This window comes from Eptesicus fuscus, chromosome 18, assembly GCF_027574615.1.
Source record: "Eptesicus fuscus isolate TK198812 chromosome 18, DD_ASM_mEF_20220401, whole genome shotgun sequence".
Taxonomy (NCBI): Eukaryota; Metazoa; Chordata; class Mammalia; order Chiroptera; family Vespertilionidae; genus Eptesicus; species Eptesicus fuscus.
In genome coordinates this window covers 41,156,026-41,180,653 of record NC_072490.1, presented here as the reverse complement: position 1 = coordinate 41,180,653, position 24,628 = coordinate 41,156,026, and the positions used below count along the sequence as shown (strand labels likewise).

At 41.5% G+C, this 24,628-nt stretch overlaps 1 protein-coding gene across 2 annotated transcripts in view; it reads left to right on the top strand.

The window, feature by feature from the left end:
- The first annotated feature begins 984 nt into the window (after positions 1–984).
- The window catches only part of NEK4 (NIMA related kinase 4), a 39,094-nt gene continuing 15,450 nt past the window's right edge, over positions 985–24,628 (top strand). For both annotated transcript variants that reach the window (XM_054729797.1, XM_028161004.2), the window contains exons 1-10: positions 985–1,244; positions 3,078–3,344; positions 4,949–5,146; positions 5,329–5,436; positions 9,363–9,517; positions 12,305–12,446; positions 14,314–14,706; positions 22,713–22,853; positions 23,424–23,573; positions 24,041–24,107. In XM_054729797.1, the coding sequence (XP_054585772.1) occupies positions 1,152–1,244; positions 3,078–3,344; positions 4,949–5,146; positions 5,329–5,436; positions 9,363–9,517; positions 12,305–12,446; positions 14,314–14,706; positions 22,713–22,853; positions 23,424–23,573; positions 24,041–24,107 (1,714 nt within the window). In that variant the 5' untranslated portion in view covers positions 985–1,151. The remainder of the gene's footprint in view (positions 1,245–3,077; positions 3,345–4,948; positions 5,147–5,328; positions 5,437–9,362; positions 9,518–12,304; positions 12,447–14,313; positions 14,707–22,712; positions 22,854–23,423; positions 23,574–24,040; positions 24,108–24,628) is intronic.

Below are 24,628 nucleotides of genomic sequence, written 5' to 3'. Positions count from 1 at the left end.
CCCTGGTGGTCAGTGCATGTCATAGTGAACGGTTGAGTGACCTTAGCATATCATTAGCATATTACACTTTGATTGGTTGAACGGCGGACTGGATGACTGCACACTTAGCATATTAGCCTTTTATTATATAGGATTTCCAACAGGGGCGATATTGCCTCCAACTGGGCAAAAATTGGTAGGCAGAAGAAATCTTACATTTCAAAGAGATGAATTCAGGTCCTTGAGAAAGACACTCGTGAGTTGTAGAAGATAACATAGCTATCTCCCCAAAGGGACACAGGAAGGTTTAACAATCGTAAGTTTTTGGGTTTTTTTAGTAAATGCTCTAGGAGGGGAGGTGTTGCCTGGAACAATCAATAAATTTTTTTGGTAGCTTTGAGTTTTCATAGGCAGGTCTTTAATGTGGGCCAGGGTGGGTCCTCCCAGGGCTACTGCCTTAAGCTGTTGGAAGCCAAGCCAGAGTTTGGTCAGGTCACTTAATGCAGGGGGCTGGCTGGGATCCTAATGGATTTCTTTGCACTTCTCAATACAGCTAAAATGTTTAGGAGTTAAGCGTACTGATATATCCAATTTACTTTGAAATGATTAAAAAATAAGATGGATTGCTGGATCCATAGGTAGACGGGAGGGGGGAGAAGAGGGAGAGTGACGACGAGAGTACCACCCACTCCCATTAGAATGTGAGCTCCAGGAGGGCCGGGAATTTGTCAGCCTGGCACATGGTAGACGGGCAATAAATACTTCTAAAATGAATGATCAACATTCGCAAAGCGCTTAGAACAAATGCTCCACAAGCGGGCAGCTCCCATGACTGTATTTTGGCCGGCAACCCGGGAGTCCGGGGCGGTGGAACTGAGAGTGGGCGCCGGCCCGGCGGAGACGCTCTGGCCGCCCGGCACCTCGGCTCTATGGCGGGTCCTCCAGAGCCGGCGGAAGCTCGGTGGAGCCTCGCGGGCCGCCGGAGCATGCGCAGAGCGGCGCCGGCAGGGATCGCTATGGCAGCGGCGTCTCCGTGGGCCGGGCCTTTGCGCTCGCGCCCCAGCCGGGCCCTCTCGGCAGCCTCCGGCCCGGCAGCTTCTCGGGCATGAGCTGGGCCCTTCGCTGTGGCCCGCTGCCGCGCCGCACCCCGACTTTTGCCCCGCGCCGGGAACATGCCCCTGGCCGCCTACTGCTATCTACGGGTCGTTGGTAGAGGCAGCTACGGGGAGGTGACGCTCGTGAGACACCGGCGGGACGGCAGGCAGGTCGGCGGAGTTGGGGCCCATCTGGGGGCGGGGAACACGCAGGGGTTCGCCCACGGCTCTGTCCAAACGTTAGATGGCACTTCCTCGGGGCCAGTGTCCCCGTCCACCGAGACTAGGCCATACCTTCCTGTAACATGCACCCCGAACACCCTGTACTTCTCCTTGGTGTATTTTTTAAATTAATTTCTTTATTGATTAAGGTATCACATATTTGTCCTCATCCCCCCATTCCCATCCCACACCCCTCCCCACGCATGCCCCCACCTCCCTGTTGTCCTTAACTACTGGTTAGGCTCCTATGCATGCACACAAGTCCTTTGGTTGATCTCTCCCCGTTACCCCCACCCTAACCCCTCTCCTTTGTGTATTAATTGGTGTGCTTGATCTACACTTTTCCGGAGCACGCTCAACAATCCCGTGAGAGCAAACGTTCTCAGGACCTAACACAGCGCCTGGCAAATATTACTCCTTGAAGGACGGGCCCCCGTACATATGACCTGGAGACTAGTGGGCATACTTACACCTCATCTCATCACCTTTCTGCCAAACTTCTCCCATGATCCCTATTTCAGTGAGTAGCACCACCAACCAGCCAGTTGCCCATGCTGGACACCTGGGAGTCCTTGATTCCCCTCTTCCCCTCACCCCCATTCATCTGTCCACTAAGCAGGCAAGCCCTTCTCCATCTCCACTGGTACCACCCCAAGCCAGGGCATCTTTATCTCCAGGTAAACTATTGTCCAGGCCTCCCACTGGTCCCTCCTGCCACACGACTGGCTCTTCTCCAATCCATCCCTTTCATTGCAATCTTAGTGATTGTTCTAAAACTTAGGTGTAGTGTTACTCCTTTACTTAAAGCACTTTATCTCAACGTCAGGATAAGGAGCCAGTTCTTTAATGTGGTTTATAAATAAGTTGACCATATAGTATATTGTACAGACTGGGACAAGTTTGGGAAACTGAAAGGAGTTGCCATTAATTACACCAACACAATGGGGCAAGCTTACAGATGCCCACCTAAGTATAAGAAGACTCTTTCACTCCTCTTTGTCTCAGGTGCTGGTTACTCTGCCTGGAACAAAAGCTCAGGCATAAGAGAGTTATTCAGTGGGCAGAGGTGTGTGTGTGAGCGGAGGAGTCATTGGTTTTTTGAGTTGAGGAATAGCCCCTCACATTTGAGCAGAAGATTACATTTTACAAAGCACAATTATATATGTGTTTGTTGAATAATAACTGTGTGGTCTTTTGATTGATTGACGGTAGTGTATCAGGTGTGAGAGGATATTGATTTTTTTTAAAGTGGGAATGATTTTGTATATTGAGGGTCAGTGATTTTTAACCTTATTGGGCTATGGATCCCTTTGAAAACTTAATGCAACCCATGGACCCATTCTGTCTGAAGGATTTTTTTTGGTGACTACCCTGCTATTAGTCTAACCTGTAAAAAGTACCATTAGTGAGAGCAGGTTTTTTTCCCCTAAATTTTGTGCTTTTTGAATAATAAAACGATTAGGTTATTGGACAGGTTCTAGAACAGGCGTCCTCAAACTACAGCCCGCGGGCCACATGCAGGTGTTTTTGCCATTTTTGTTTTTTTACTTCAAAATAAGATATGTGCAGTGTGCATAGGAATTTGTTCATAGTTTTTTTTAAACTATAGTCCGGCCTTCCAACGGTCTGAGGGACAGCGAACTGGCCCCCTGTTTAAAAAGTTTGAGGACCCCTGTTCTAGAAGATTAATTTTGAGGACATTCAGGAGAGCGCTAAATACTTCTGAACCTATAAAGCTGTATGTTTACTTGTGCATTGTAAAAATACGTGTTTTCTTTGTAGTATGTCATCAAAAAACTGAACCTGCGAAATGCCTCCAGCCGAGAGCGGCGAGCTGCTGAACAAGAAGCTCAGCTCTTGTCCCAGCTGAAGCATCCCAATATTGTCACCTACAAGGAGTCCTGGGAGGGAGGGGACGGTCTGCTGTACATCGTCATGGGCTTCTGCGAAGGAGGTGACCTGTACCGAAAGCTCAAGGAACAGAAAGGGCAGCTTCTGCCTGAAAGTCAGGTGGTGGAGTGGTTTGTTCAGATCGCCATGGCTCTGCAGGTACTGTCCAGACTCACAGAATCCTGCTTGCTCCAAGGGGCCAGGGTGGATTTTAGGGAGATTCTTCCCAAAATGTGTACATGAAAAAAATTATTTTTTTGAAAATCCATTTGTGAAGTGGACCCAGTTGCTCATGTTGTAGCATTAGAATGATTCTGACTGAGTGATATCCGTATTGAAGTGGACATGGATTTCGTGTCTAACTGGAGGAAAAGCCAATTCTCCATTCATTTAATATTTATACCAAAGTCCATTTTAAGGGCCCTGAGTTGACAGAGAGCAAAGAATGACCTTGCTTGTTATCAGCTGGTCAGCTGTGTCATACTGAAAGGTGGCTGGGCTAATGAACATGCCTAAACTGTTGGATTTGGGGCTTTAACCCTGTGGCAAAGTGAGTGGAAATGTAAAACATGTTTGTGGTTTAATATACACACATTCAGTAGCTAGAAGGTTTATGAAATACTCTGGATTTGGGCAGACTTGTCCAGCATTAATTGACCTTGTGGTTTAAATTCTAGGATACTCTCTCTAAATAAACATGAACTTGTATTTGAAAATATCATTAAGCTGAAGATTCTATGAATCTGAGAGAAAAGTGCCTCTGACCTTGTAAAGTTGTTTTTTTCTCCTCAGTGGGAGTTTGTAAGCACTAAACGGTATAATGGTTAATGAACAATTGTGAAGGATACTGGAATTTAATTTTTTTACCTTTTTAAAAAGCAATTGTCCACCTTTGATATATGCTGTAGTACACAGGTGTGTGGTGGGGGGCTGCTGAGCATTTGGGGAACCCCAGGTGCCCAGGATTTGCCTGTGCTCAGTACTCCTGTGAAATTGTCTTGAGCCCATCGGTGAACTTTTGAGGCCCCAGAGGTGGCTCAGGGGTCAGGGTCAGGTTCACTCAGCCGGGGCCCATGGGGGAGCATGTGGCTTTTGTTGAGTCTGCAGACACGGTAGTTCTTGTAGTGGACATTGTGGGTGATGTCGTTCAGGTCTTGGAGGTGAGAGCATGGGTTACCTAGTGCAGCTGCAGTGTCTGGGGCGTGGGCCCCTGCCCCAGGCCCGGTGGGGTAGACTTCCACACCTTAGATTTGACCAGTGTATTCACCATCATGTACTTGCCCCAACCCGCTCTGCCCAGCACCGCCCACTCCACTGCCGTTGCTGCCATCACAGTTGCTATTGCTGAGCTCACCCTTTTTATTTTATTTTATTTGAATGTATAATTTTTTTTAATTTCCTGATTTATTTTAGAGAGAGAGGAAGGGAGAGAAAAAGAGAGAGAGAAACACTGCCTTTTTGTTCCACTTATTTATGCATTCATTGGTTGATTCTTGTATGTGCTCTGACCAGGGATCGAACATGCAACCTTGGCATATAAGGACAATCTTCTAATCAAATGAGCTACCTGGCTAGGGCAATTTTTTTACTTTGGAAAGTTGTAAATCAGACTTTTTATTTAGAGACTATAAAACAATAGTGTTTTGATATGTAGATAACTACGGCGCTTTAACTCATGTAATTATTAATGGTATATAAGAAGTCAGGAATAAATAAGTAGATAGATATATTTATACTTAGTGAAATTTTATTTCTCTTTTCAGTATTTACATGAAAAACACATCCTTCACCGAGATCTGAAAACTCAAAATGTCTTCCTAACGAGAACAAACATCATCAAAGTGGGTGACCTAGGAATTGCCCGAGTGTTAGAGAACCACTGTGATATGGCTAGCACCCTCATTGGCACACCCTACTATATGAGCCCTGAATTGTTCTCAAACAAACCCTACAACTATAAGGTAGGACAATATGCCAGCTCACCTTGTCTCTAGGACAGTATTCATAATTTCAAAGCTTATCAGAATAGTTATGTCAAAGAATTCTCCGTGAATTGGTGTAACGAAAATGTCTTTTCTTTTTTAGGAGGAAAAATGTAAATAAGGCATTCTGATATATAACCATTTACTTTTTTTTTTTCTAGTCTGATGTTTGGGCTCTGGGATGCTGTGCTTATGAAATGGCCACCCTAAAACATGCTTTCAATGCAAAAGACATGAATTCTTTAGTTTATCGGATTATTGAAGGAAAGGTAAAGAACATTCTGGAACTAATTGTTTTAAATATTTGGAGCAATGTTAATTAAATGCAACTTTGTAAGTTGCTACTGACAAATGTGAGTAATCGTTATTGTTGGGTGGATAATTAAGAACGGGGGTCTCTTCTGTGGGGAAGGTTGAACTGAAGGAGAAGGAATTGATCATTTCTTAATAATTTGTAAAAGTGACTTAATGGCTCCAAGGAATTGGCTTTTTGAAAACCGCCACATCGTATAGCCACAGGATGTGCAGGTGCCCTAAGGGACTATTGGTAGCTTCTCCTAAGCAGCTTATGGTTAAACTAGAGGCCCGGTGCATGGATTCATGCACCGGTGGGGTCCCTCGCCTGGCCTGCAGGGATCGGGCTGTAACCGACTCTCTGACATCCTCTGAGGGGTCCCGGATTGTGAGAGGGTGGTTCTTGGGTGACGCACCCCGGAATAGGGCTCCCTCCTCTCTGGTTCTGGGTGCATCACCCGAGAACTGCAACTGCCAAGTCACCACAGTTTAGCAGCTCCTGTGTTGAGCATCTGCCCCCTGGTGGTCAGTGTGCATCTTAGCTACCGGTCGGACGGTCACTTAGGCTTTTATATATATATAGATGAGCCCCATTTAAAATGAGTCCATTCTTGCCTGGCTGGTGTTGCTCAGTGCTTAGCATCGATCCTTGAACCAGGAATTTCCTGGTTTGATGCCCAATCAGGGCACATGCCCAGGTTACAGGCTCTATCCCAGTAGGGGGTGTGCAGGAGGCAGTTGATCGATGTTTCTCTCTTACCAATGTTTCTGTCTCTATCCCTCTCTCTTCCTCTGTCTCTAAAATCAATAAAAACATATTATAAATAAATAAATAATTAAAATGAGTCCATTCTATTTGAACTTGTTCCTTTGATACCAGAGTGACCAACTTTATATATTAGTTCCATGAGGTTAGTTGCCCTCTATAGTGTCAGGCATCCATACACCCAACAAGTTTAAGGCTATAAATGACCTACTGAATTAATTTAATAAAATTAAAATTAATTTTTTAATTTGAGAAATATTAAATTGTTTAGTATTTAAAAATTAGATATTGAAAAATACAAAAGAAGTAAAAATTTTCCAAAATTATGCTATTTAAAGAATCAAACAAGAAAGGAGTGAAATTCCCCTCTCCTATCCATTTTAATCCCCTGTAGATAACCATTGCCAACAATTTGGTACATGGCCTTCCTGGCTTTTTCTTGTCTTATATAGATATAACTCTAGGTGTATATATGCACATATACACACATCTATAATAATAAAGGGTAATATGCTAATTAGACTGGACAACCGAAAGACCTTCCGGATGAAGCCGTGGGGGTGGGGGACAAGGCAGAGGCAGTTAGGGGCGATCAGGCAGGCAGGTGAGCAGTTAGGGGGATCAGGCAGGCAGTCAAGTGGTTAGGGGTGATCAGGCAGACAGGCAGGCAGGCGAGCGGTTGGGGGCTAGTGGTCCCGGATTGCAAGAGGGATGTACGACTGACGGTTTAGGCCTGATCCCATAGTGAGATTGGGCCTAAACCAGGCGTCCTCAAACTACAGCCCACAGGCCACATGCAGGTGTTTTTGCCGTTTTGTTTTTTTACTTCAAAATAAGATACGTGCAGTGTGCATAGGAATTTGTTCATAGTTTTTTTTAAACTATAGTCCGGCCCTCCAACGGTCTGAGGGACAGTGAACTGGCCCCCTGTTTAAAAAGTTTGAGGACCCCTGGCCTAAACCATCAGTCGGACATCCCCTGAGGGGGTCCCGAGTTGCAAGAGGGTGTAAGCCAGGCCAAGGGACCCCACCAGTGCACGATTGGGGCCAGGGAGGGATATGGGAGGTTGGCCAGCCGGACCACGGGAGGGCTCCAGGGCATGTCCGGCCCGTCTCACTCAGTCCTGATCAGCCGGACCCCAGCAGCAAGCTAACCTACTGGTTGGAGCGTCTGCCCCCTGGTGGTCAGTGCATGTCATAGTGAGCAGTTGAGTGGCCTTAGCATACATTAGCATACTATGCTTTGATTGGTTGAATGGACGACTGGTCACTTAGCATATTTGGCTTTATTATATAGGATATTCCCTATGCTGAACTTTACATCTTCATGACTATTCTGTAACTATCAATTTGTACTTCTTAATCTCTTCTCCTTTATCACCCACCCTACCAACTGCCCTCCCATCTTTTTCTGGAGCTTTGTTCTGTTCTTTCATTTGGGACATGTTTCTTTGTCTCTTCATTTTTGCAGCATCCCTGTGTTTGTTTCTATTATTAGGTAGAGTTGCTATCTTCTAGGCTTGGTAGAGTGGCCTAATGTAGTAGGTGTTCTATAGAGTCCTATGGCACAGCCTCCCTGATCACCCAGGCTGGGAACTCCAGGTGCACTCCCCATGTGGGCTGTGTACACCCTCCTGTTGTAGTTGAGCCTTGATTACTGTTAGCGCGTCAATGGGAGGGATGATTTACCCCCCAGGACGATCCGCTGCAAGGACTGACTACAACCATCAACCTCTGACTACTGTGGAGGATCAGCTATGTGTTGGTCCACTCCATAGAGCAGGACTTACTTCAGCAGGGCTCTGGTGCCTGCTGAGTCTGCCCCTTGAGTTTGTCACTTGTGGAGGTGGTTGGGTGGTGGTGCTTCGACATGGTCTGAAGCTGTCCACTGGGTGTGCTGGCTCTGGGCCCTCCCAGGAGGTACAGGCCAAGGTTAGGCACCACCTGTGTTCTGCCCAGGGCCACATGACATGAGCTACAAAGTAATCTGCAGATGGCCACTACTTGTGCTGGGCTTAGAGGTACTCAGGTGAGGCCAAGCTGTGAACCAAGGTCAGGTGCTGCTAGTCCTGGGCATTGGGTCACTTAGAGAGAGGTGTGGGGCCTTCTGAGGCCAGATGCTGCTTTTTTGAGAGGGTTTAGGAAAATCTGAAGCAAGAGCCAAGACAGCTATTCTTATGGAAAAGCCACTGGAAACAGCTTGAGTGGGCTCAAAAGTTGGGTGGGGCAGGGCCTCAGGGAGTCACCAGGGTAAAGCAAACAGTGTGAGTGAGGTTGATGTAATCTCAGATATGGGGCCCACCTGCCAGCTTTGTGGGAGGATGGCTCATCAAAGGAACAGTGGCCTCTGCCAGCACTTTTTTCTGGGAGAAAACTGCCCCTCCCCAGCTGTCACCCTGATGCCAACCATTCAGTTTCTCCCTGTATGTCTCTGGTGCCTTTCAAGCTGCTGCCTCAGTGCTGGAGCTCAGACAGTGAGTCTGAGTAAAGTCTGTGTGTGTGCCCTTTAAGTGGGACTCCAGCCAGGCCTCAATCCCTACTGATTTTTATAGCCAGAGGCTATGGTGACTCTCTTCCTGGCACTGGAACCCTGGGCTGGGGGGCCTGGTCTGTGTCTGGAATCTATTGCTCCTCAGGAAGACCTCTGCAGCCGAACTATCCCTCCTGATTTTTAACGGCCACACATTGGTGTGGGACCAGCCTGTTCCACATCTCCTCCTCTCCTACCAGTCTCTATGTGGCTTCTTCTTAATTTCCTTGTTGTAGGACTTTCATTCAGCCAGATTTCAGGTGGTTCTGAATACTGGTTGTTCTGTAGTTTAGTTGTAATTTTACTGTGGTTGTGCCAGGATGTGAGTACCATGTTTACCTCTACTGCCATCTTGACAGGATGTCTCATGCCCTTATTTCTGAAGGAGGGAGTCCTTAAATGGGAATGCTGGTTTGAAGAATATACTTTTACAACCTTACAACTTGCTGTTATAAGCAGGACCTCAGTATACTTCCTGTAGACTAATACTGGTTCTTTTATGCTTATGTGGATAATGACTTAAAATAAATATTGGAAAACTCTCCCTTCATTTACTTTGCTTCACAAGACAATTAGTCGTAATTGTAGTATTATTTCTTTTTGTAGCTGCCACCAATGCCGAAAGATTATAGCCCAGAGCTGGCAGAACTGATAAGGACAATGCTGAGCAAAAGGCCTGAAGAAAGACCCTCTGTAAGGAGCATCCTGAGGCAGCCTTACATAAAGCGCCAAATCTACTTCTTTTTGGAGGCCACAAAGGCGTAAGATACTTCCCTTGCAAGTAGCTGGGCTATATAGATGGAATTAAAGAGGGTGGCTTCTATAATTTTAATGTGCAAGAATTTATGGTGAGTTCCTTTTAAACATGAAGTGAAATTGCGTGATTAGAACATATGTTGAGATTTGCATAATTGCTAAAATCAGAAATTGAGAGAACCATTTAGAGAATCACTTTAACATTCCTCAGAGGATTCCAAGACATATTGAGTATGATTCTTTTAAAAAGACATGTACCGTATTTTCCGGCGTATAAGACGACTGGGCATATAAGACGACCCCCAACTTTTCCAGTTAAAATATAGAGTTTGGGATATACCCGCCCTATAAGATGACACCTGGCGTATAAGACAACCCCCGACTTTTGAGAAGATTTTCCTGGATTAAAAAGTCATCTTATACGCCGGAAAATACGGTATTTTAGAAACCATATTAAAATGAGAGATTATCTAAGAAACCTATAATATTATTTGCTATCCTATATAATAAAAGAGAAACATGTAAATTGATCGTACCTCTGCTACGCTCACCAGCCAATCAGGAGTGAGTATGCAAATTAACCCAACAAAGATGGCAGTTTAATTTGCATACACAGGCACTGGGTGGAGAGCAGAGCAGGAGAGCCAGTGGAGAGTGGAGCGGCTTGGGGAACTTGGCTCCCCAAGCTGCCAGACAAAGAGCAGAGAGGGAGAGCTAGCGGCTTGGAGGACTTGGGAGTGGGAGGCCATGGGACAGAGACAGAGCAGGAAGGGAAAACAAAGAGTGCAGGGAGCGCCAAGAATTCTGGGAATAGTCATTCTGGTGGCAGCCCCAGGACCTGAAGTGGAAGCCCAGAGTGCGGGGAACACCAGGAATGCTGGGAATCGTAGTTCTGGTGGCAGATGGATCTCCTAGACCAGTGGTCGGCAAACTGCGGCTCTTTGGCCTCTTGAGTGTGGCTCTTCCACAAAATACCATGTGCAGGCACGCACGTACAGTGCGATTGAAATTTCGTGGCCCATGCGCAGAAGTCGGTTTTCGGCTCTCAAAAGAAATTTCAATCATTGTACTGTTGATATTTGGCTCTGTTGACTAATGAGTTTGCTGACCACTGTCCTAGACACTAGAACAAAGTGAGCCTGGAGCAAGTTACTGTTGTGGGTGGGGGATGGAGGGAAAGCAAAGGTGAGAGACATAAGTAAAATCAGAGTGTCTAGGAAAAATTAAAGGGAAGATATCCTAAAACTTCCAGGAAATCTCCACCAATGAAGCAAAGAAAAAAAAAAATGCCTCTATTATTCTGTGAGCAACAAACCAAACTGGGTTGGGGTCTCAGACAATTTGCTCATATGATTGCAAAGACAGACAGAAACTCCCAGATTGGAGAGGGCTCCCCTGAGGGCTCCCAGATTGGAGAGGGTGCAGGTCGGGCTGAGGGACCCACCCCTTATGTATGAATCTTCGTGCACCAGGCCCCTAGTGTAATATAATAGTCACATCTAAAATATAGTGCTCAGATTTCTGAGACTTTCATAAGCTTCCCTCTTCACTCATGACTTCTCAAGCGAAAAAGAATTATTTTCTATGACTTGCAGGTCCTACCTTCACTGAGCAGGTATTCCAGAATCTAAACCTTGAGACTAAGCAAGGCCTTCATGATCTCTGCTTTATGACATGTTAAATTTGGGAGACAAGTCCCCAGGGATAAAGGACTACCTTTTTGTTTACATTGTCTCTAATTTTCCACCAAACAGAACTTTGACCTTCAGTCTCCAGTGCTGGTCTTCATGCTTCCCTTGAATTTTCCAGAGGCTTATCCCCGTTGTAGAAACGTCACACTAGAACATTGGGGATATTATTTCTATATATATTTATTCTGCAATTCAAGGCTGAGTATTACCAATCATTTTTACTCTCAAACTTGGCAAAGCAGTTGTGGTAGTATTTCAAACATATGAAACTTGGAAGATGAAAATTATCCTGGTACTTCTATATGTGAGGCAATTTCTCAGATTTTGTTTTTAATCCCATCCAAGAGTATGTTTATTGATTTTAGAGGAAGTGGGGGGAGGAGGAGGAGACAGAGGAGGAGAGAGAGAGAGATTTCGATATAGAGAGAAACATGTTGCTTCCCATATGCACCTTGACCAGGGATTGAACCTGCAACCTAGGTATGTGCCCTGATTGGGAATTGAACCTGCAACCTTTTAGGGCACGGGACAGTGCTCCAACCAACTGAGCCAGGCAGCCAGGGCAATTTCTCAGAGATTTTTATTTTGGAAAAATTTTGTATTTACAGAGAAGTTGGAGAGATAGTACAGAGACTTTCTGTATACCTGCCATCCAGTTTCTCCTCTAACATTACCATGGTACATTTGTTAGTACTAAGAAACCCCATCAGTACCTTACTGTCGACTAACCAAACTCCAGACTTTCGTCAGCTTTCCCCAGTTTTTCCACTAATGTCCTTTTTCTATTTCAGGATCCAATCCAGGATATCATATTACATTTAGTCCTCATGTCTCCTTAGTTAGGTTGAGTCTGGGACAATTTTCATTTTCCTTGTTTTTCATGACCTTGATTGTTTTTGAAGAGTACTGGTCAAGTGTTTTGTAGAATTACCCTTGGTTTTTAAAAGACTGTTCTCTATAAATTAAGCAATTCTGTAAGGGAATGTTATACATTCACACATTTTCTCATATATCTGTCATCTTCAATATATTGATAATATAACGAAAAAAAACTTTTCAGCTTCATTATATCGATAACTTTTTCTTTTCTTCCTCATAAAGAAAAACCTCCAAAAATAATATTAAAAATGGTGACTCTAAATCCAAGCCTGTTTCTTCAGTGGTTTCTGGAAAGGCTGAATCAAATCATGAAGTAGTTCCCCCCCAACCACAGCCTTCTGAGGGCTCCAAGACATATGTAATGGTATGTTTCTTTTTAAAAGGATACATGTTTTAGAAACTGTATTAAAATGATAGATTATGTAAATCAGTTACTTTATGTGAAGTGATTAGGCTTTACTGGAGATTCTTTTGTGTAATTAATTGTGTATTGTAGAGAAAGAATGCTGGTGAAGGTGATTTCATTTAGCTCACTTTATTCAAAGTGGGCTGTCAAACTTCATGAAGTCAGTGCTGTAATAACTTTGTTCTAAGAATTTCTTTTATTGAGGTGAAATTTATATAACAAAGTTAACCATTTTTTAAAAAAAGTATTTATTATTCAAACTATTACATGTGTCCTTCTTTTTCCCCCATTAACCCCTTATAGCAAAGTTAACCGTTTTAAAGTGAACAATTAATTGCATTCAGTACATTCACAGTGTTGTGAAACCATCACCTCTATCTAGTTCCAAAACATTTTCACGTCACTCCAAAGGAAACTCCATACTTATTAAATAGTCATCTTCATTCCCATCCAGCCCCTGAAAACCACCACCAATGTGTTTTCTGTCTCTTATGGGTTTGCCTATTCTAGATATTTCATATAAATGGAATCGTACAATATGTGACCTTTTGTGTCTTAGCTTCTTTCACTTAACATAATGTTTTTGAGGTACATCCATATAGCATGTATCAATATTTCATTTATATATATGTGTGAATAATATCCCTTTGTATATACCACAATTTGTTTATCTATTTATTCATTGATAGACATTGGGTGGTTTTCACCTTTTGGCTATTGTTATGAACATTTGTGTACAATTCTTTATTTTCTCTTAGTAAGTAATTTTTAAAATTTATTGATTTTAGAGAGAGAGATAGAGATAGAGAAACATCAATTTGTTGTTCCATTTATTTATGCATTCATTGGTTGGTTCTTGTATGTGCCCTACCTGGTGATCAAACCTGAAACTTTGGTGTAATGGGACGATGCTCTAACTAATTGAGCTACCTGTCCAGGGCCTGTTTTCAGTTCTTCTGGGTATATACCTAGGACTGGAAATTTGGTAATTCTATCTTCAACTTTTTAAAAATATATATATGTTTTTATTGATTTCAGAGCGGAAGGGAGAAGGAGAAAGAGATAGAAACATCAGTGATGAGAGAGAATCATTGATCGGCTGACTCTTCCATGCCCCTCACTGGGGGTCAAGCCCACAACCTGGGCATGTGCCCTGACCTGGGAATCAAACTGAGACCTCCTGGTTCATGGGTCGATGTTCAGCCACTGAACCACACTGACTGGGCGAGCCATTTTTAAGTGTACCATTTAGTAGCCTTAATTATATTCACGGTGTTGTGCAACCATCACCACTATCTCCCAAAACACTTTCATCATTCCCAACAAAAACTCTGTACCCATTAAGCACTAACTCTACATTTTTCTCCACTCCCAGGCCTTGTTAACCTCTATGAATTTGCCTGTTCTAAGTATGTTATATAAGTAGAACCACGCCATATTTATTCTTTTGTGTCTGACTTATTTCACTTAGCATGTTTTCAAGGACTATACATGTTGCAACATGTATCAGAACTTCATTCCTTTCTATGGCTTTATAATGTTCCACTGTATGTATACCACATTTTGTTTATCCATTCATCTGCTAGTAGACATTTGGGTCTTTTCCACACTTTGGTCTTCGTGACTAATGCTGCTATAAACATTGGTGCACAAATACCTGTTTGAGTCCCTACTTTCAGTACTTTGGGATATATACCTAGGAGTGGGATTGCTGGGTCATCAGGTAATCCTGTTTAACTTTGTGAGGAACCTGTTGTTCCATTTTGAGTTAATTTGTTTATATGGTGTGAAGAGTGCTGTAATAACTTGGAAGCATTTCACTTAGGATGAAGACAAAGGTTTATCCCAGGAGAAACACATAGTCATTGACCCCTTGAATACACCTGCAAGTCTGAAAGACCACACCTGCAAAGCAGGTATGAGCAGTACCACAGAATCACTAGCTACAATCAGTAGAGTGAACATTGACATCTTACCTGCAGAAAGGAACTTGAGCGACGGGTTAGTTCAAGAGAATCAGCCAAGATGCATAAATGCCTCTAATGAGCTAGAAGGTAAATGTAATATTTCTCAAGTGAAGGAGAGGCTGCAGGATAACACTAAGTCCAGCACTCGACCTGGAAACCTAATTCCTACGTGGTCCTCTAACAATGTCACTGGGGAAAGGAAAGAGAAGCGTCTGCAGCCCCTAAGCAAAGACCAAAAGCCAAAGGACCAGGTGAGTGATATGCATGAGGTGTTCATCTCAGAGAGAAGACTGGAAAGTGCGGTTGCAAAGGTATGGGTTGTGTTGTTTGGTTGTATTCTAGTTGTGGTTTTAGGAAGATCAGCTCTTCAGTGTACCAGTTTAAACATGGAAACCAAAGGATGAGACCCAAGGGATTCTTAGGTGCCCTGGCATAAGGTACTTGATGGAAGCATGCTATTTATATGTTTTTTTTCCTATTTCAGTATCATCATTCTTCTTTAGTCCTCCAAGTGGATAGGTAGTTCCGACACTTAGTTAATATCACATTCCTTCTTGCTTTTGAAAAGTTAGTGGAATAGGAAGGAAGGAAGGAAGGAAGGAAGGAAGGAAGGAAGGAAGGAAGGAAGGAAGGAAGGAAGGAAGGAAAGGAAGGAAGGATCTGATTTCTTAAGGAATAAAAACAAATATTTTATATGTTGAAACCAAAGTGGAAGGAAGAAGAGAAGATAAGAAAAGAAATAAAAGTAACAAAAAAGAAAAGGAACAGTAGGATTTTGATACTGAGAGACTATTCTAAGTACATTTAGTGGTCATCTTCTACTTGAACTTGGAAAGAAACCTAAATTAGATGAAGCATGGTAATAGCTGAGGATTAGAGAGAAAACTGGAACATTTAATTAACTTTACTCTTTTTGTATAAAATATTTTATAAATAGATTTAATAGGTATATTGACTATTTTTATAATCTTTGCTATATATATTTGAATTTGATACATTATATATTTTATTTAACATTTATATAAACATTAAAACTATTTTATACATTTATATTCAGATGTTTTTAATAAAGTTTTATTTTTATGGAAAAGAACAAGTATAATGCTTTTATTATTTAAAGGCATTGGATTAAACCAAAATATAGTCTTAAGCTTTCTCTGGACACTGGAATCCTTATAGGTAAAGTTGTGTGTGTCTTACTTGTTCTGCTTGGCTGTCAAATTAAATTCAAGTTCACTTTTTTAAAAATATTTTTTTATTGATTTCAGAGAGAAAGGGAGAGGGAGAGAGATGTGAAAGAATAATCGATTGGTACCTCCTACATGCCCCCACTGGGGATTGAGCCCGCAACCCGGGCATGTGCCCTGACTGGGATTCGAACCATGACCTCCTGGTTCATAGGTCCACTCTCAACCACTGAGCCATGCCAGCCAGGCTTTTATAAAAAATTTTAAGGTGCCAATTCACTGGTTTTTATTATATTCATAAACTTCTGCAATCATCACTACTGTCTAATTCCAGAACTTTTTCATCACCTCAAAAAGAAACCCCACACCCAGTAATAGTCACTCTCCATTTCTCCTTGCTCCCAGCCCCCAGCTCCTATTGTCTATACGAATTTGCCCATTCTGAGCATTTTATATAAATAGAAGAGCCACATAATACAGCATATGGTCTTTTGTGTCTGGCTTCTTTGACTTAGCATAATGTTTTCAAGATTTATACTTATAGTATGTGCCAGTATTTCATTCCTTTTTATTGCCAAATAAATTCCACTGTATGTATGTATCATATTTTATTTCTCCATTCCTCAGTGGATGAACATTTGGGTTGTTCTCACTTTTTGGTTACTATGGATAATGCTGCTATGAACATTCTTGTACAAGTTTTTAGTGTGGATGTTCACTTTTCTTGGGTATATACCTAGATGTGGAATTGAGGGGTCATATGGTAACTCTGTGTTTAACTTTTTGAGGAATTGCAAATTGTTTTTCAAAGCAATTACTTGTTCTGCTTGGCTGTCAAATTAAATTCAAGTTCACTTTGTTTATATAAATGTTAAATAAAGTAAAAGCACCTTGCTTTTACTTCCTACCAGCAACTTATGAGAGTTATAATGTCTCCATATCTTTACCACTTTTTTTTTTATTCTAGCCATCCTAGTGGGTGTGAAGTGGTCTTATTGTGGTTTTGCTTTGTATCCTTAATGACTAATGACGTTGAGCATCATTTCATGTGCTTTTTGGCCATTAGTGAACCTACTTTGGAGAAATATCTATTCAGATCCTTTGCCCATTTTTCAGTTGGTTTATCTTTTTGTTGTTGAGTTATAAGAATTCTTTATTCTAGATGTCAGTCCCTTATAAGATATAAGGTTTGAAAATATTATCTCTCATTCTGTGGGTTGTCTTTTCACTTTATTTTTAGTTTAGTTTATTGATTTTTGAGAGAGAGAGAAATATCGATGTCAGAGAGGAAGAATTAGCTGCCTCTACACATGCCCCGACCAGGAATTGAACCTGCCACCTCCTAGTGCATGGGGTGACCATCCAACCAACCGAGCCACACCGACCAGGTTGTATTTTCACTTTCTTGATAGTGTTTTTTGAAGCACTACAGTTTTTTATTTTATTTATTTTTAACAATTGATTGAAGATCCATGAGGGTGAAATTTGGGGGAAGGAGAAATATGGCTGGATAATCCATGCTTGTTTTAATAGCCATGTAATCAGAATCAATATGCAGAAGACATTTTCTGTAATAGTCTAAATAATCTATATCTCATTAGATGGTAGTGTTAATAGAACAGAGTCTTGCCACAGAATATGTTCTCTGCAATCTGCAATTAATTAAGCAAAGGGACAAATTGTATTTAAAGACCTGTTGCAAGAATATCAACACCATTATTTTTCTAACACAAAGTTTTTTCCCATAATGCATGTGACCTTTTTTCCTCTGTAATACTTGATTGCAAAGAAATTCTTAAAATAGGGAGAGTCCTCATTACAGAATTTTAGTTATCTCTGAAATGTGTCTTAGGTCCCTACATACCATCTTCTTTCACTGTTCTCTGAGATTTCACCCTGTGGTTTCATTCTTTCTAGCTAAGGCTTTGTTGCAAATTGAACAGAAATTCCTGGGTAGAGGTAACACATCTTTCTTCTTTCCTCCCTCTCTTCTTCTTTTCCTTCTATCCCTTCATGCTTTTGTCCCTGTCTCCCTCCCACCCAAAATATCAAAAGACCTCAACATTTCTGAGTGGGAGTAGAGAACTTGAGGCACCATTGACACCCTTGCCACCACTTGCCCACTCAAGGCCAGCAAAGCACTTACAGATTCAGAACAACTCTGGGGCTCCCATCGTCTAGATAATAGGGCAGCCCTGGGGAGTCTTCCTCACTTTTGCACAGTGCCTGGAACACTGCCTCATGCCCTCTAATTGCTCCAACAATGAATTAAATCTATACCTGCTGGCTGAGAATTAGGGAATTTGAAACTGGTTCGACTGTGTTGAGCTGACTGACAAGGAAATATTAATTCAAATGGGAATAAGGTTTGACTTTTCATGGTGTGATGAAGTGTTGGGCAGACATGGGTTCAGATCCTAACTTTGATTCAGAGCTGTGGTGGGACTCTGGGTAAATCATCTGTCATAGCCTCAGTGTCTTCATCTTAAAACAGGGACAATAATACTTCATTGGATTGCTGGGAGGAAAAAGATTTTAATTGTGATGAAATTCAATTTTGTTGTTGTTGCTTGCGCTTTTGGTGTCATGAATAGTTACCCCTATGTTGTCTTCTAAGAGTTTATAGTTTTAGTTCTGACATTAGGTCTATGATTCATTCTGAGTTCATTTTTGTGTATGGTGTAAAGAAGAGGTCCAACTTTATTCTTTTGTATGTAACTATCCAGGTATCCCAGCACCTTCCATTAAAAGACTAGAGGCCCAATGCACGAAATTCATGAAAGAGTAGGCCTTCCTGCCCCGGCTACCGGCACCAGCTTCCCTCTGGCTGCCGGCAGGCACCCAGGACCCGGGCAGCCCCGGCTTCATCCAGAAGGTTGTCTGGTCTAATTAACGTATTACCCTTTTGTTATTATAGACTAGAGGCTCGATGCATGAAATTTGTGCAAGAGTAGGCCTTCGCAGCCGCGGTGACTGCCTGGATCCCTCCCTCACAGCCATGGAGGCTGCTTGAATCCCTCCCTCGCAGCCGCAGCGGCTGCCTCGATCCATGGCTACAGCCCCGCCTTTGTCCAGAGGTCATCCGGAAGGATTTCTGGTCTAATTAGCATATTATGCTTTTATTATTATAGACTAGTGGCCCAGTGCATGAAATTCATACACATTAAAAGGGAATTAATTAGAAGAAATATTTTAATATTGCTATTTGCCCTTTCTCTTTATAGAAGTGTCAGAGATGAAAGAAAATTAGAAAAATGTATATGAAAATCTTTCACCTGTCAGAGTCTGGGGCACGCTGTGGGACCCAGAGTCATGTCCCCTCCCACCCGCGTGCGCCTCAAAATCGCGCGAGACCCAGACCCAGCCGGGCCCCCCCCCCCCCCCCCCGTCAAGCCCCTCCAGGCGGAGGGCGTAACCTCAGGTCCCCTGTCAAGCCCTACTGGGTGGGGGGGCGCAGCCTCAGGTACCCCGTCAAGCCTTTCTGGGCAGGGGGTGCAGCCTCAGGTCCCCCGGCCCGGTGTGGCCTGAGGGCAGGGGGCACGACCTGAGGTCAACCGTCAAGACCCTCCTGGTAGTGGGCATGGCCTGAGGTCCCCCATCAAGCCCTGCTGGGAGGCAACCGTGGCCTGAGGTCCCCCGGCACGGGGGGGGGGGGGGGACAGGGGGTCGGGGAGGGCGGGAGAGCACGGCCTGAGGTACCCCGGCCCGGCACCAGGGCAGGGAGTTGCACCTTGAGGTCCCCAGTCAAGCCCTGCTGGGCAGGAGGCGCAGCCTCAGGTCCCCTGCCCCTGCCCAGCACCACGCAGCCTCAGGTCCCTGCTGATTGCTCATTATGGGAACCCTGCCTTCGCTGTGGGCGCAGCCATCTTATGATGTATGAGGGTTAATTTGCATATTATCTCTTTATTATATAGTATTATTCTTTCCCCATTGAATTTTCTTGGCACTCTTGGTGAAAATCAGTAGACCATAAATGTAATGGTTTATTCCTAGACCCTCAATTCTTTTTCACTGGTTTATGTGTCTAATGTTCGTAAAACCTTGTTTTAAATATTGGTGGTTTTGCTGTAAGTTTTGAAGTTGGGAAGTTTGAGTCTTCTAACTATATTCTTATTTTTCAATATTATTTTGACTATTTCAAGTCCTTTGCATTTCCATATGAATTTTAAGATCAGCTTCTCAATTTCTGGGGGGGAAAAAAGGGTTATATATAATATAAGCCTAACCAGTGGTCACGGACAACAGGGGAGGTGGGGGCATGCGTGGGGAGGGGTTTGGAATGGGAATGGGGGGATGAGGACAAATATGTGATACCTTAATCAATAAAGAAATTTAAACTAGAAAAAATAATAATAAAATAATTTTAAAAAGTTTGCAATTTAAAAAAAAAAGGGGGATTTGATAGGGAGTACATTGAACCTGAGGTTCATTTGCAGACTATTGCTATCTTGATATACAGAGTGGGGCAAAAGTAGGCTTACAGTTGTGAGTATGCGAAACACAGAATTTATTCTTGTATTATTATTTATTAATTATTACACTATTTTCCATACAAACAACTGTGAATCTACTTTTGCGCCACCCTGAATGTCTTCGAACACATGGACGTGAGATGTCTTTTAATTTAGGTCTACTTTAAATTCTTATAATGATGTTTTGTTGTTTTTTAGTTTGCACTTATTTTGTGAAGTTTATTTCTTTGTATTTTATTCCATTTGATACTATTGTAAATGGAATTTTTTGTTTGTTTGTTTGTTTTTTGGCTAGTCAAATGCAGTAGTGTGGAATTAATTTCATTTTCATAGTGTTCATTGCTTGTGTATAGAAATACAATTGATTTTTGTATATTAATGTTATACCACACAGCCTTACTGAACCCCTTTATTGGTTCTAATAATTTTTTTATAATGGACGCCTTAGGATTTTCTGAATATATGATCATGTCATCTGTGAACAGAGTAGTTTTACTTCTTCCTTTCCAATCTCGATTGTTTTTATTTCTTTTTCTTGCCTAATTGCTCTGGCTAGAACCTCTAGTACACTGCATAAATAGAAGTGTTGAGAGGGAACATCCTTGTTTTGTTCTTGATCAAATTAATTTGTTACATAAGGCTTTTTAAAACGTACATCTTAAATATGTTTTTATTGATTTTTAGAGTGAGAGGAAGGGAGAAGGATAGAGAGATAGAAACATCGATGAGAGAGAAACATAATTGATTGGCTGCCTCCTGCAAGCCCCCTACTGGGGATTGAGCCCGCAATCTAGGCATGTGCCCTGACTGGGAATTGAATCACTCAACCTCTGAACCACACCAGCTGGGTTTACATCCGGGTTTTAGAGCAGATTTTTTGTTTGATAGAATTTTATGTCCAGAATTTCCTCTTTTTGTGTTGCTATTTTTAAAAGTAGAACTTTTTTCCAAGACCAATTGGATTTTATGGAGAAATCCCCTAAGTCATTTATTCTGTCACTCTTGTACTGGTATAAGCTTTATTTTGAACAGCCTATGCTTACTACCAGCAGAGTAATATTTACCTCATGCTTCAGAATTATATCAATTGTTGTTTATTATCTTGGTCGTCTTGTTCAGCTTGTATATTATGTACTAAAATTGTAAAATTTAATCATTTACTATATTTTATACATAATGTTAGGTGTACTCTTGAAAGAATAAACTTAGCAAATTATTACCTATAGGAGTCGTTTTGTGTTTGCTAGAGATATGAATCATAGATGATGTCTTAATGATAATGACTCTTAGAAGCAATTTCACTTTGTATTAATACTACATTGTTAATTTTTCTTCCTAAAAATGTATCATGTAGTAGGCTCTTGAAAAAAAAATTGATTGAACCATATTCAATTATTTGAAAACCTAGATATTCTGATATTAAAACTTGTTTGAAAAATTTAAGTATCTATTATATTTTTAATCCTCACCCTAGGATATTTTTCCATTGATTTTTTTAGGGAGAGTAAAAGAGAGAGAAAAAGACAGAGAGAAACATCAGTGGGAGAGAAACACACCGATTGGTTGCCTCTTGCACGTGCCCTTGACCAGAATTGAACCAGGGGCCCTTTGGTCTGCAGGCTGACATTCTATCCACTGAGCGAAACCGGCTAGGGCTTAAATATCTATTTTAATGTTTGGTATAAAATTAGTTTCTAAAATAGCTACCCAATAAAATGCTAAGTCCTTGCCCTGGCCAGAGTGGCTCAGCTCGTTGAACATTATCTGTACACTGAAAAATGGTGGGTTTGATTCCTGGTCAGGGCACATACCCAGGTTTCAGGTAGATAGATGTTTTCTCCCATCGCTCGCTCGCTCACTCCCTCCCTTCTCTTCTCTTCTCTCTAAAATCAATAAAAATAAACAAAACATGTCCTCAGATGAGGATTTAAAAAAACAAATAAATAAAAAAGACTGAGCCTTTGGTGAACTTTATTTAACTTAAAAGGCAATTTATTTTACCATTACTCCTGCTCATAATAGCTCTGATTTTTTGAGTATTTAATGTGCTAGACATAGTTCTAAGTACTTTAGTGCACTGTATTTCCTAATTCTCCAACAGTTATACAAATGTGTGTGAAGCATTTTACCCATTTATATATTGATGAAGAAACAGGTTCAGGAAGATTAAATTTCTCAGATATGACTCCATCTAACTCCAAATTCAGTGCTCTTTTCATGGTGATTTAAAGGCATTTTTCATGGTGCATCTAAATTACTCATGTTTACTTGGGAATTACATATTGAATTGGATTTCATTTAAAATATTTTAGTTTTCTGAATATTAGTAGTTTCAGGTTAATAACAATATGAATAATTTAATTTAAATAATTATATTTTTAATTTGGGAAAAGAGAAAAAAAGCCAGAAAATATGAATAACTGATTTTAGCATTTTGTCTTTGCCTATAAATACTGTAAATAAGCTTTTATTTTAAGAAAAACAACTTCTTTTCGTTTTCATTTATAATTTTAAAAGTAGGTATAGAGGGTTTGGCTGTTTGGAAATTCAAAAGACTATTTTATTATTTTGTGTGTATTTGTGTGTGTATTTTTTAAGGATCAAGTTGCTGGTGAGTGGGGTATAGAAGAACAGGACAGAATCCACCCAGGTTTACAGCCTGGGTCTGAGCCTTCCCTGTCTCGACAGCGACGGCAGAAGAAAAGAGAACAGACTGAACACAGTGGGGAGAAAAGACAGGTTGGACGAGATCTCTTGACTAAGTCATTGTGCTACTGCTTGGGAAATATATTTTAGGAAGCTCAAGTTCTACTTAGAATGGTTAGCAGTTGCCAGTAGGCACACGAGAAATGCAAGGAACATTTGCGGGGGGCGCGGGGGGGGGGGGTTACAAGGGCAGGATAGTAGTTTTCAAATGTCAATAATTTGGAAGCAGAGTAAGGATTTTGTCTTTTCCAGCAAAGATGGACAGATTGAGAGTTAAAGAAACAGGCTAATGAGTACCTCTGATTCTCCCTGTTATATTGATGAGCATTTTCTCCCTCATCTTCTGTATAAAATGTTGACACCTCATTTCTTTTTTTTTCTCTTTAATTGAGATATTACACCATTCCTTGAAGTAACTTTCATAGGCACGCTCTCATAATACTTCACTTTTGGCAAAGTTTCTTTTCCCAAAAATTCAGTGTTTTGAAGTTTTTGAGAGCAAGTTACTGTTGAATACATAAGAAACTAATAGGGGTACTTTGAAGGTGGGTTATCATTATCATATGAAATTTATAATTTCCCCCTCTTTTAAAAATATTTAAGTTCCAGGAGGCTCTGCCTCAACTTTTGCCTTCTCTTCCTGCTGTTGGAAAAGTGGATGTCACATCAACCCAAAAGGATGCTGAAAACCAAAATAGAGTGATCACTGAGTCTGTGAGCAGTTCCAGGAGCAGTGAGATGTCATCATCAAAGGTTTCTGGGGGGTATATGTTGGATTAAAAAAAAGTATAAAGCTTTTTGGTTATGAAATCCTGCATATATTGTGAAGTTTTGTATTAAAATATCTTAGCCCTACTTTTTGCCAAACACTGTAAGGAATAGATATGTGATTCTTAGTAGAAGCACTGATTGAAGTGGACAGATTCTAAAGTTCCAGAGATTGTCACTTATGGTTAACTAGGAGACCAGGTAGACTCTGAATGGAGGAAATACAAAATTCCCCAATTGTCCTTCCAAAAATGAGTACAGTACTTCCTAGAAATGGGGCTGCTGTGATTGGTCCTAGCTAGTAGCTGTAACCCTGATGCAGACTGGTCTCAATGGACATTCCTTTAAGGCCTGTGCAAGGGCTTTCCTTTGGGCTACATGATACTTCATGCATTGTAGGTGTTGTAAGAATATTGAGTAGAAATGGACATAACTCTGACTTTCTTTAAAAGGACCGACCATTATCAGCAAGAGAGAGGAGGCGACTAAAGCAGTCACAGGAAGAGAGATTCCCCTCAGGTAAAGTTGTCTCTTTTCTTCATCTTTTGGAGGTTTGACTCGTGGACATAAGTATTGGTTCTGATTGTGAGGTGTTAAGAATTTTCAAGCAATAGTAATACATTTTGGAAACTGATTTGGAAGAAATTTTGAAATTCCTTAGTCAAGCCTTTAAAAACAATTCAGCATAGGCTGTTGGATCTGGAACTTGTATTATCAATGGAAGAGGATTTTAAAAAGAGAGCAAGAGGGCTTTGAGTGCCAGTAATTCCTGGGAGGTTTCAGACAGGAAATCGAGTGTTTAATTTGTTTCCATGTTCAGAGTCTGCTGGTCATAGAAGTGCTGTTTTCTCAGGAACAGAGAGAGGAAACGGGGAGAATGGTGGTGCCTAGGGCTACGTGCTGTGATCATTCCTATTACTATTAACTAAAGACAGTACAGGCAGTTTCCATTTATTGAATGCTCATTAAGTTTCATGCACTATGGTAAGCATTTTAAGGACATTATCTCAATTTATACTTACAGTAACTGTCAAAAGTAG